General features: G+C 32.2%; 1 protein-coding gene across 1 annotated transcript; it reads left to right on the top strand.

Annotated features, from left to right (window-relative positions):
• The first annotated feature begins 9,565 nt into the window (after positions 1-9,565).
• Positions 9,566-11,266, top strand: LOC140839578 (spermidine hydroxycinnamoyl transferase-like). The gene has a single exon (XM_073206395.1). It carries the CDS (start codon positions 9,701-9,703, stop codon positions 11,078-11,080), a length of 1,380 nt encoding a protein of 459 aa, XP_073062496.1. The 5' UTR covers positions 9,566-9,700; the 3' UTR covers positions 11,081-11,266.
• Positions 11,267-13,715: the final 2,449 nt, after the last annotated feature.

The following is a 13,715-nucleotide window of genomic DNA, read 5'->3' as shown; positions in this document are numbered from 1 at the left end:
ATCAGTCCCGACCCACTGGATCAACAGCATTTCCCGAAATAAATGCTGTAAGTAAAAATGAATTTAAACCTCGGAACCAAAATCAAATTCATAGGCAAGATTTTGGTCGAGGTCGTGGACGTGGACGTGGACGTGGAATTGGCCGTGGTCGTGGTCGAGGCCGTGGTTTTGAAAATAATAGAGATAGTTATTTTTATAACTCATCTCAAAATAGCGTCCCAAACCATCCACAGAAAAAGCATCATGAGAATACAAGTGTTAATGAGAATCACTCAAAAAGATATGAAAGTTCTTGTTACAGATGTGGTACTCCAGGACATTGGTCCAAAGTTTGTCGAGCCCCTGAGCACCTTTGTAAACTTTATAAAGAATCATTAAAGGGGAAAGAAAAGGAGACCAACTTCACTGAACGCAGTGACCATTTGAGTGATTCAACTCATTTTGATGCTGGTGATTTTATGAATGATTTCTCTGGAAATGATCAACATGTTGGTGGGATAGAAATGAACAATTTTGATGCTACAGATTTTCTCAATGATTTCTCTGAAAATGAACAATTTAATGGTAGAATATAAATGTACAATAATTTATTTTTCATGTATTCATGTAATAATGTTTTATTGTACAATTATGATATGTGTTATATTTACATATGTATTTTCAGTAATTTTATTTCATTGCATATTTTTTTGAAGTTCAAATATGAAAAATGCTATGAGCAAAGCTGAAGTTTGCATACCCGATAGTGGTACAACGCACACTATCCTCCGAGATAAAAGATATTTCTTGGAACTAAAACCAACAAAAACAACGGTGAATACAATATCAGGTCCTGTAGACTTGATTAAAGGATGTGGTAAAGCACAATTTTTGTTACCTAATGGTACAAAATTTTTTATCAATGATGCTTTATATTCACCACAATCGAAAAGAAATTTGTTGAGTTTTAATGATATATATTCCCATGGGTATGATACTCAAACAATGAATGAAGGGAATGAGAAATATATGTGCCTTATCACATATAAATCAGGAAAGAAATATGTGATTGAAAAACTACCAATGCTCCCTACTGGATTGCATTATACACATATAAGTCTCATTGAATCAAACATGGTAGTTGATAATTCTTCGATATTAACCAATTGGCATGATCGATTGGGACATCCTGGTTTAACAATGATGCGAAGAATTATAGAAAATACACATGGTCATCCACTGAAAGACCAGAATATATTTCAGAATAATAAGTTTCAATGCAAAGCATGTTCTCTTGGAAAACTTATTATAAGACCATCACCAGTCAAAATCCAAACTGAATCACCAATGTTTCTTGAACGTATTCAGGGTGATATTTGTGGACCAATCCATCCACCATGTGGACCATTCAGATACTTTATGGTATTGATTGATGCCTCCAGTAGATGGTCACATGTATGTTTATTGTCAACTCGAAATGTTGCATTTGCAAGATTACTTGCTCAAATAATAAGATTGAAGAATCAATTTCCCGATTATACAATCAAGAAAATTAGACTGGATAATGCTGGTGAATTTACTTCCCAGACTTTCAATGATTATTGTATGTCTATGGGAATCATTGTTGATCATCCTGTTGCTCATGTACATACACAGAATGGATTGGCTGAATCATTGATTAAACGTCTGCAAATGATTGCTAGACCAATGATTATGAAAACAAAGCTCCATATTTCTATATGGGGACATGCAATTTTACATGCTGCTTCATTAATTCGCATCAGACCAAGTGCATATCATAAATACTCCCCATTGCAGCTTGCATTTGGTAAAGAACTAGACATTTCTCATTTGAGAATTTTTGAATGTATGGTGTATGTGCCTATTGCACCACCACAACGAAAGAAAATGGGACCTCAAAGAAAGGTTGGAATTTATATCGGTTATGATAGTCCATCAATCATTCGATATCTTGAACCTCAGACAGGCGACGTGTTCACAGCACGTTTTGCTGATTGTCATTTTAATGGGGAAATCTTCCCAATGTTAAGGGGAGAACAGAAACATACCGAAAAGGAAATTACATGGTATGTATCATCATTGTTACATCTGGATCCAAGAACAAAACAATGTAAAAAAGATGTAAAACAAATTGTACACTTGCAAAGAATAGCAAATCAAATACCAGATGCATTTGCAGACACAAAAGGTGTAACTAAATCATATATACATGCTGCAAATGCCCCTGCTCGAATTGAAATTCCAAAGAAACAAATGGAAGATACTCATGATGTCATTAAACGCCTGAAGCGTGGAAAGCCAGTCGGTTCCAAGGATAAAAATCCTCGAAAAAGAAAATCCATAGAGAAACACGATGATCACAAAATAAAGAATGATGTTTCTGAAGAAACACATGATGATCACAAAATAGAGAATGGTGTTCCTGAAGAAACACATGATGATGAAAATGTTCTGTCAGAACCACAAACTGACGAGAATCATGAAATCTCTATCAATTACATTAATACTGGAAAAATATGGAACCGAAAAGATATAGATGAAATTGATGATATATTTTCTTATAATGTGACAATCGACATCATAAATGATAACGAAGATCATGAACCAAAATCTTTTGGTGAATGTAAAAATCGGCAGGATTGGATAAAATGGAAAGATGCCATCCATGTTGAATTAGATTCGCTAAATAAACGTAATGTTTTTGGACCTATAGTCCTTACACCTGAAGGTGTAAAACCTGTTGGATACAAATGGGTTTTTATTCGAAAGCGAAATGAGAAAAATGAAATAGTAAGATATAAAGCTCGACTTGTTGCACAAGGTTTTTCTCAAATGCCTGGAATTGATTATGAAGAAACGTATTCTCCTGTGATGGATGCAATTACGTTTCGGTATTTGATTAGCTTGGCGGTATCTGAAAATTTAGAAATGCGTCTTATGGATGTTTTTACAGCTTACTTATATGGATCACTTGATAGTAATATATATATGAAAATCCCTGAAGGATTTAAGATGCCTGAAGCACAAAGTTCAAAACCCAGGGAATGTTATTCTGTGAAATTACAAAGATCATTATATGGGTTAAAGCAATCAGGTCGAATGTGGTATAATCGACTAAGTGATCACTTGATGAAAAAGGGATATGTAAATAATTCAATATGTCCTTGTGTTTTCATTAAGAAAACAACATCCGGATGCGTAATTATTGCTGTATATGTTGATGATTTAAACATCATTGGAACGAATAAGGAAATTCAAGAAGTTGTGTCATACTTGAAGGAAGAATTTGAAATGAAAAATCTTGGAAAAACCAAGTATTGTCTGGGTTTACAAATTGAACAAAAAGAATGTGGAATGTTTGTTCACCAGACAAATTATACAGAAAAGATCCTTAAACGTTTTAATATGGATAAAGCAAATCCTTTAAATACTCCAATGGTTGTTAGATAATTAAACATAGAAAAGGATCCATTCCGTCCATGTGAAGATGATGAAGATATTCTTGGTCCAGAAGTACCATATCTAAGTGCCATTGGTGCCCTTATGTACCTTACAAATTGTACAAGGCCTGATATATCTTTTGCCGTGAATCTGTTGGCAAGATTTAGCTCATATCCAACAAAGAGACACTGGAACGGAATTAAACATATATTCCGTTATCTACGAGGAACGACAGACTTGGGACTTTTGTATTCAAAAGATGCTAATCCAAGTATAATTGGTTATGCTGATGATGGATACTTATCTGATCCACACAAGGCACGTTCCCAAACTGGATATGTATTTACTCGTGGAGGCGCTGCAATATCTTGGCGTTCACAAAAACAAACGCTTGTAACAACTTCATCAAATCATGCCGAGATTATTGCACTACATGAAGCAAGTCGTGAATGTGTGTGGTTAAAATCAATGACCCAACATATCCAAATCTCATGCGGATTATCATTCGACGAGAAGCCTGTGATACTATATGAAGATAATGCTGCATGTGTTGCTCAAATGAAAGAGGGATACATAAAAAGCGACAGAACTAAACATATTCCTCCTAAGTTCTTCGCATTCACCAAGGAGCTAGAGAAGAATAAATGTATTGATGTTCGTCACATTCAATCAAGTGAAAACTCATCAGATCTCTTCACAAAGGCACTTCCTACGTCAATATTCAGAAAGCACATATATAATATTGGGATGCGCAATCTACGAAATTTGTGAAGAATTGTTAATGTCAACATCAGGGGGAGTTTACGTGACTGCACTCTTTTTCCCTTACTATGGTTTTTATCCCAATGGGTTTTTCCAAGTAAGGTTTTTAACGAGGCAGTACAAAACACGTAATGAAGACATCATCGTATCATGATCATCATCACAAGGGGGAGTGTTGAAATAATATATTTGAATATTGAAAAAGTAATAGTTGAATATTTGAATGTTGAAAATAAGAGTTGTAAAGTTAGAAATTTGTGTGTGATGATGTAGGTAATGATGTATTTTATTTTTGGATTATGTGTAATGAAACTCTATAAATATATCTCTCATTTGTGAAGAAAAACACAATTGAGTAGAGAGAAAAATATTATAAATTGTGTTGGTTGGTAAATTTTGAGAGTTTGAGATTTTTACTTTTTACCATAAATTTTTACTTTTTCACAACAATGCTCACGATTAATAGATCATTTCTTTTTTTATTAAAAAAAAAACAAATAGAAAGATGGAAAAATAAAAATACAACCATGGACCAACGTCACGTAATTCCCGGCGATACCCGGCGGCTAACGGAGGATGAGAAATCATATATAAAAGGTTCACGTATATCACATGAATAAAATTAATAAATTTCTAGTGAGATGGTACTGTGAAACGAGTCAATCATCTCTATATTTATAATAACAAGTGATTCTTTTGATACAAAAATAAAATTTTTCGTACGTGACATAAATAAAAATTCATCTCATAAAATTAACTTGTAAAATCACACGGTACTGCCACTCTTTACAGCTAGTTGATATAACTTTTTTATATAATCGGTCCCACACCATAAATAATTCAATTTTATCCTTTGTTGTTGATGTTGATCTCATCCTATGTTGTGTTATTCTCGTATATTTTTATATAAAATGTCCAAACAAAAATCTGAATTTAAGCTAAAAACGTGAGATTAACCGATGTTTGCACGAACATTTTATATGAGATTCAACGGAAGTATAGAATACACACAACTCTATTACTACTGCTGTTATAACGTGAGTCTCTTTAACTTCATACTTTTTATGTTCGAACTCTGGCTTCTTTTATTATACATAAATAGCCTTGTAAGACGGTCTTACGGATCAATTTCATGGGTCGAATATTTTATTTGAGTCATCCATGAGAAAAGATTATTTTTTATGTCACGGATAAAAATTCGTGAGACCATCTCACGATAGACTTACTCATAAATCTAGAATCTTGTGTTTCTTACAAGAGAGAAGGTAAATCACAAATTTTGAGGGGTAGTTTTCAAATATGTTGGAAGTCGTTGTATTAGTTAATAAAGAAAAAAGTTAGAAATGTAAAGATTAATGATTTTAGATTTCAAAGAGTTTCAAAACAAGTGGGATTTACCTAAAATTTTGAATCTTGGATTTGAAGTCCTTCCGTTCAATAGATTAATAATATAATAATCATTTTTGCAAATCATTAGTACCTAAAACAAAGCTATCGATACATAAAATATTATTATTCTAACACAGATCTTCTAATTTTGCATAAAATATATTTTTTTCTAAAAAAATTGAAACACATGTTATCGAATAATTATCGTGTCAAAATTCCACTTGATATTTTCAAAATGCACGATGTGGGTATTTTCGTCGATTATTGCTATTTTTCTTTGTTGATATTACACATCAGAGTCATCGTGGCCACATTACGATGGCACATTTCTACAATATGACATGGCAATCTTCCAGAATGAAAAAGAAGTAATTGGAAAAAATAAGTGTCGTTTTCAAAACGTTCTTGAACGTCGTGTTATAGAAATCTCATTCATAGTGTTTAGATTATTTTATGCGTTTTTAATACTGACTCCAATTATTTTGATGTTTAAACGGTAATAAGTTTTCTTGTATATCTTTACTACCAATCAACTGAATCGTCCTCTATTATTCAATCGTCTAATCCAATTTACGATCGAATATTACATTATTTGTATAGATCGCACCAGGAATCTAAAAGAAATCCTACGTTGAGATTCAATTGCCGGAAGAGGGTTCAAAGAGAAGATGGCCGATTTCTTAAGTGAGGGAGAGAGAAGATTGAGAGAAAATCTAGACTTTATTTATTTTATTTTATTTTTTATGTTTGTGTTATTAACTCTTACTAGCCAATATTTATATTATTTCAGCTAATGAATCACAATGATATCGGGACTTTTCTTTTATCATGTATTTTGCCCATATCAAAATCTTTCAAAAAACAATACATGATATGATAATTAATTTAAGATAATACAAAAAGTACAACAAATATATTGTACATCGATATTTACAATAATTATATTGTGAGATTTTGTTATTATCACATAAGATTTTGCATTGAATATGATATAGTGATAAATTGATTTTTTGTGTTGAAATTTTTGCGTTATAATAAGTCTTGTACAAATCTCGTTGTACATATAGCATGAGTATTTAATTAATTATTAACGCATGTATCATAGAGCATCTGGAATATTCCTTGAGGGTCTTGGATTAGTAGTCAAATACTACTCTTTATTGTTTAATTAGCAAATTGTAAATTAATTAATTATTTATTTGTTGTTTCATCATAATCTCGATCGACGATCTATCAGCGTCAAAATGTCAAGTGTATAAAACTTGTTATTATGTAGTAAAGTGAAAATTTCGAATATCAAAATTTTTTACTTAATCATTTTTGGCAGCTGTATTTTTTGGAACTCATTCACTAAACCAGGCAGTTGCAATGTACTCACAAATTAACGATCATGCTAACTTCTACAACTTTCAAATATGAAAACCATTGAGAACACATAATTCGATACTTGTGTGGATCTCAATGGTCCACGGATACAACTAACTGTGGGTTTACAACTTCTTGTGATCCAAAACAACATTTGTTCTTATTCGAGCTTACACTAATTAGTCTAATTCTTTTCATTAACCAATTGATCAAAAACATTAGAACTCAAGTATGATTGTACTCATCAAGTGATGGTAAGAATGTTTAGTAGCATCGTCATATGTTCTCCTAGGTATCAAAGATAGGTCCTAAAAGTGCCAACAATTTATGGTTAACTTATAGTACGATCCTTTCAAATCATATAACCCGATCGAATCTACAATCACTGATACATCGAGAGTTACAAATGATTTTGATAATGATGTGATGCATCTTTGAGTAACTGTAATGACATGATATGTGTAACTAAAAACACATTTTCATAATACACATGTCTTATTCTGTCTTAATATTCTTTGTACTATTAATTTAGCATATCACTAAGATATCTTCTAGGTGAGCATCGAATCCCGACTGCATAACATTTGAAAACTTCCTAAGAGATTAGCAGACGAATTGCCACATAAAGAATATAAATTAATAGAGCTTGTTTATATATATATTTTTCGAGTAGAATCAAATGTTAATGTTATTAAATGCAATGTAAATGTTGCGGTTATGATTTGAAAATATCTGTTTGGCATATTGAAAGCGAAATTTGAAGTGAAAAAAAACTTTTCCTTCTTCGTAATTATTGATACAAATTAAAATTTGGGAAAATTGTATCATTGGTCCGATATGCTTGGTTTTTTTTATATAATTTTTAATTATGTAGAGTATCATATTTCAGTCATAGTTTTGTATGTTTGGATTTTTTTTTTATAATTTTAATTATTTTTTTATTGGGAGTTTTGATACGACAATACGCACGTCGGTATTTCATTAGCATTATATTAGAAAAATGAATAAAATTGTCCCAAGATATAAATAACGTATTAACACATAAATCTGACCATAGAAATAAAAAAATTCACAAAAAATCAAATTTATATTAGTGCAAATGAAATTTTCCCGTAAAAATTCATTTATAATAACGTGCATTTTCCAATTTAATGTGTGTAATACATTTAGTTTGTTATCTTCAAATGTGCATCTGAGTAAGGATGTGAATGAATCGATTCGGTCCGTGAATTTTTCGAACCGGTTTGATAAATATTTGATTCGTATTTGAATTTATCGAACTCGAATATGTTCAAACTTTTTCTGACCCGAATTCAAGCCAAAATAATCGTTCGAGAGTTTTGCGAGCTTTAATATTTTATTGATGCAATATAATTATATATTAAACATATATACATTTCGACCTTTCGAACCTGAACAATAATTTGGATAGCTCGTGAATAGGTTCAAAGATTTCGAATCGAATTCGAACAAAAGAATTAAAAACTTTTGAGTTTTGAATCGATCTTGAACTCGAATATACTAAATTTGTGAATCGATCTTGAACTCGAATATACTAAATTTGAGCCGATTTCAAACCTCAAACTTTTACTAATACTCTACTCGATTCTATTAATTTACACACATGTGTGTGAAGGCTCCGTTTGAAATTGCCTCTCGATTTATCAATGGTCCCGTCGAATTTTGTTTGAAAAGATATCATATTCATTTTATTCTGTCACGTCAATTTCAAAAATCAATAATTTGAATTTTAAAATTTTAAAAAAACATTTCAAATTAGTTTTTTAAAAAATCGCCCAAATCGAATGTGCCACGAACGATTAGTATTAATTATAACAAACTATTCCAAACCGTATTTATTAGAGTGATAATGGTTTTGTTTTCTCTTGATTAAGATATAAATATTAATAAAAGTCACAATAACTTTTCTGATGCACATTCAAATAAGTAATACGTATATTTATTTAAATAATTAATTAATAATTGAAGGACTGCTAATGTGCATGAATGATAGTTTCTTTTTCCTAATAAAACAAAACAAAATAAAACAAAACTAAACTATCATTGTACAATTAATTGACTGTGGTAACTGATAACAACAGCCTCATCTTCGAAGAATTTCGTGGACATGATACTTCTAGGTAGTCGTGAGATATTATAGAGGGTATTTTTTGATAAATAATAATTTTGGATTTATAATATGGCAAATATTTATGTGAAATAGTCTCGTGGATCGTATTTTGTGAGATGATCTTTATTTGAGGTCATCCATGAAAAATTATTACTTTTTATGCTAAGAGTATTACTTTTTATTGTGAATATTGGTAAGGTTAACCCGTCTCACATATCAAGATCCGTAAGACGGTCTCACATGATACTCACTCCTATAATAATTACGGAAAGATGGAACTAGCTAGAGGAATAAATTTCAAGGAATAGAATACAAAAATTTATATGAGACGATCTCACGGGTCGTATTTTATAAGACGGATTTTTTATTTGGGTCATCCATGAAAATGTTTATTTTTTATGTTAAGAATATTATTTTTATTGTGAATATCGGTAAGATTAACCCGTCTCACAAATAAAGATTAGTTGGATAGTCTAATTAAAGACGTACTTTAAAATTGAAGGAAGAAAATATGGAGAACTCGGCTGCAAATGAGTAGTTGCCACCTACCACCCATCCATCTACAACAAAGATGGCTTGAGCCATATATATAGTAATTAGTATACAAGATCCATGTTTTCTTCTTCCACCACAGCAATTCAACGCCCGATAATGGTGAATCTGAAAGCTACACATATTGTCCGGCCAGCGGAGCCGACCCCAGATGAAACCATGTACTTGAACGCTTCTGATCAGATCAAAGACATCTCACACACTCCGACTATTTACTTCTACAAAAACACTGCTGCCTTGGATGCTATTTCGATTCTCAAGGATTCGCTAAGTAAAGTGTTGGTATTGTTTTATCCTCTGGCAGGGCGGCTGACCTGGTCGGCGGAAGGTGGCAGCAGGGTGGAGCTTCACTGTAATGGGAAAGGTGTCCCCATTTTTGAGGCGGAGTCGGAGGCGGTCGTGGAGGACTTTGGAGACTTCACTCCGACCTTATCTATTCAGGCTTTGATTCCGTCGGTAGATTACACTACCCCGATTGAGGAAGTCCCGATGGTTATAGTGCAACTGACGCGTTTCCGTTGCGGTGGAGTTAGCATCGGCCTTGGGATCTCACATGTGATGGCGGATGGGCCGAGCGCTCTCCATTTCGTTGATCAGTGGGCGAAAATTGCACGCGGCGGTGAAACTATTTCTCCGCCGTACCTCGACCGGAAAGTGCTGGAAACAGACAAGCAACTGGATTCCACCTTCGACCCCTCGGTTCTGCGGCCTCCGCCGACGCTAATCGGCCAAGAAGATAACATGGAACAAAGAAAGAAGCCCATCACCGTCGCTTTTCTCAACCTCAGCAAACTACAAATCGAGAAACTCCGCAACAAAGCGAACCTGGATTTCCACCAAGAAAACAACACAGCCAGCCGCGGGTACAGCCGATTCGAGGCCGTCGCAGCTCACATCTGGCGCTGCACAAGCAGAGCACGCGGCCACGTCTCCGAGCAGCAAACAAGCCTACACTTCCCCGCAGATTTCCGCAACAAAATGAATCCACCTCTTCCGAGAAACTACTTAGGAAACGCCCTGATTCGTGTTGAAGCCACGGATACTTCAGGAAACCTGCTATCAAACTCCCTCGGCGCAGCTTCCAAGAAAATCCGTGAAGCAGTTGAAAAGGTCACCGAAAACACAGTGATATCGTACTTGAATTTCTTGAAGAATCTACCAGACGTAGGCCGGTTCAGATCCTTGGATAACAACGGCCGGCCGAAGGGAGATTTCTACGGAAACCCGAATCTGGCGATCATTAGCTGGACGGCACTGCCGCTCTACGGCACAGATTTTGGGTGGGGGAAGGAGATCCATATGGGTCCCGGACCAATGGGTTTCGACGGGAAAACGTTCATAATTCCTAGCCATAATGGAGATGGTTCATTCAATATCGCCATATGGCTGCAAGAAGAACACATGCAAGAATTCAAGAAATGCTTCTACGATCAAATATGATGATGGGGTATTGTTTCAAAAAATTTATTAAAAAAAATATGTGTACGTATCAGTATATTTTTAATTTTGTTTTTTTAATTATTATGTATTATTTAATCTAATGAGTGAATGGTTTTTTTCCTTCTTCCTGTTTTTTCTTCAATAATTTGTTGATTAATGGATGGTATATTAATTCGATGGGGCGAATTATATGTTTGAAATTTGTTTTTTAATTTATATAATAATGATTTATTTAATATTTCAAATATTGCGTCATCAAATTTTTTTTAAAAGATAAAAATCTGAATAAAGTTTCAAAATAATTTATACATTTACGGTTTTTTCTAAATCTTAACACGTCTTTTTCTTTTTAGAATTATAATAAGAGTAGGTTTCTTGTGAGACGGTCTCACAAATCTTTATCTATGTGACAGGACAACCCTAACGATATTCACAATAAAAAGTAATACTCTTACAATAAAAAGTAATATTTTTTTATGGATGACCCAAATAAAATATCCGTCTCATAAAATACGACATGTGAAACCGTCTTTTTGTCTTGTAATAAACAGTACATACCATATTAGTATTTCATCAGCGTACTCCTACATTTTATTTCGAAACACACTTTACTTGTTTAAACAAAGTAAATTAATTTTTTTAAAAAAAAATATCAATACATTATAAACGGTTTTTTCTTTCAAAAATTTGAGAAATGACCCAATTATTTTTTTAGTTCCCACTTTTCTTTTCTCCTTTACATAAAGAAAACGACTTGCACAACTGCACCAATTCGTAAAAAATTACTTTAATAAAAAATATGGATGAAATAAATTTATTACTGTGTGTTTATTAGCTTTGATGTTTTACTAAAGTTTTCATAGTTTACTTGTGTCAGATTTGGTCAATTAATTGGTTTTATTTTTAAAAAATGTTTGAACTTAAGTCTATTCAAATATAAGGATGACATGATGGCAATAGGTCAGGTTTTGGTAGAGTTTGGTAGCAACTAAGAATGAACGGGAAATTGGTTTTCAGTTTCCAATCGTCGATTTTTTTATGTTGAGTTCCTGAATATTTTTTTAGTACCATATTTCCACTTGAAGTATACCACATTTTGTATGATATAGTACCACAATTTTGTGGATAGAGAGTGAATCCAAAGAAATATTTTGATTGGGGATTTTCCCCAACTTCTCTAAGAATCAACCTTTTTGCACTAAAAAAATCAATCAATCTCTTCAGATACAGAAGTACTCGTTTAAAAGTGTAAACCCAAATTATTCTCGATATGTTATCAGAAGTATAACGAGTTAGATTTATTAGATTTATCAGAAAATTGTATAATACACATTTAGATAAAAATTATAAAAGGTTATAATTAAGTGTATATTAGATTATTATGTAGATGAATTTTCTGTCAAGATTGATATATAAATTTTTCTATCTACATATTTGTATTCTACAATTGTATCATATATCTCAATTATGAATAAAATAGTTCGGAGTCATTATCTGAACTCACATTTCTCTCATTTCTTCTTTTTTTTTAATTAAATTAATATCACGTTATCAATATGAGTACTTTTCTTTTGAGTTCTCCTGGAGAGCATAACTTATTATTAAATATTTTTAATATTATATCAATTGATGCTCTTGATATATCACAATTTTATAATTTTTCTTATGCTCTTGAAGTGAAACAACACGATTTTACGTTGATATTTAAAAAGGTCTAAGATCAAGTTACCAATATTCTTGAAGAATAATGATTTGAAAGTTAGAAATATAGCCAGATCCATTATTTATGATATAAATAATGTCTATGTTCTTGAAGAATATTAAATATAGAATTTTAAGATCTCATATCGATCTATCAATATTTCTGAAAAATATTGATATAATATTTAAGATTATCAATTCGTGAAGAATAGCGATGTTTGATAAAACCATTCATCAATATTTGATGAAAGTGGACCATACACAACTAAAAAAAATCAAGTACGTACTCGATTTATTAATGATCATTTAAAAATATTATTAAAAAAAATACTCTACAAATAAAACTAAATACTAACTCGATCAGTCATTTTTAAAAGGTCAACCTGACTTGCCAAATTCATATTAATAACTCTAGATATTGAATGAAATAAAAATTAAAATCCTAATCTTAAGTTAGTATAAAAAAAATTGAAAGCAAGAATAGTTATAAAAGTTAAAAAAGCTTGAGTAAGTCTCTTGTGACACGGTCTCACGAATCTTTATCTGTGAGACGGATCAACACTACCGATATTCACAATAAAAAGCAATACTCTTAACATAAAAAATTATATTTTTTATAGATAACTCAAATAACATATTTGTCTCACAAAATACGACCCGTGATATCGTCTCACACAAGTTTTTTCCAAGAAGCATTAAGAAGAGATCATCGATTTGTTCTTTATTTACATAGATTTATAGATAAATAGGAAGGGATGATGCACCAATTTTTGTAGGTACATGTATCACTCCCAGGTGTATTCCCCTTCCAATATGATCTGCGCCAATGTTAGGTTACATTATAGAGTAATAAAAATTAATTTTGGCAACTCCTTTTAACAAAAGCATATTTTCTAAAATCATAAAATAATAAGAAACACTCTTGTTGTAAAAA

This window comes from Primulina eburnea, chromosome 8 (assembly GCF_022965805.1).
Source record: "Primulina eburnea isolate SZY01 chromosome 8, ASM2296580v1, whole genome shotgun sequence".
Lineage (NCBI taxonomy): Eukaryota > Viridiplantae > Streptophyta > Magnoliopsida > Lamiales > Gesneriaceae > Primulina > Primulina eburnea.
This window is presented reverse-complemented; position numbering and strand designations above follow the sequence as displayed.

What these genes read in the sequence shown, in the direction of transcription:
- LOC140839578 (XM_073206395.1), top strand. Translation starts at nt 9,701, where the DNA reads ATGTTTTCTTCTTCCACCACAGCAATTCAACGCCCGATAATGGTGAAT.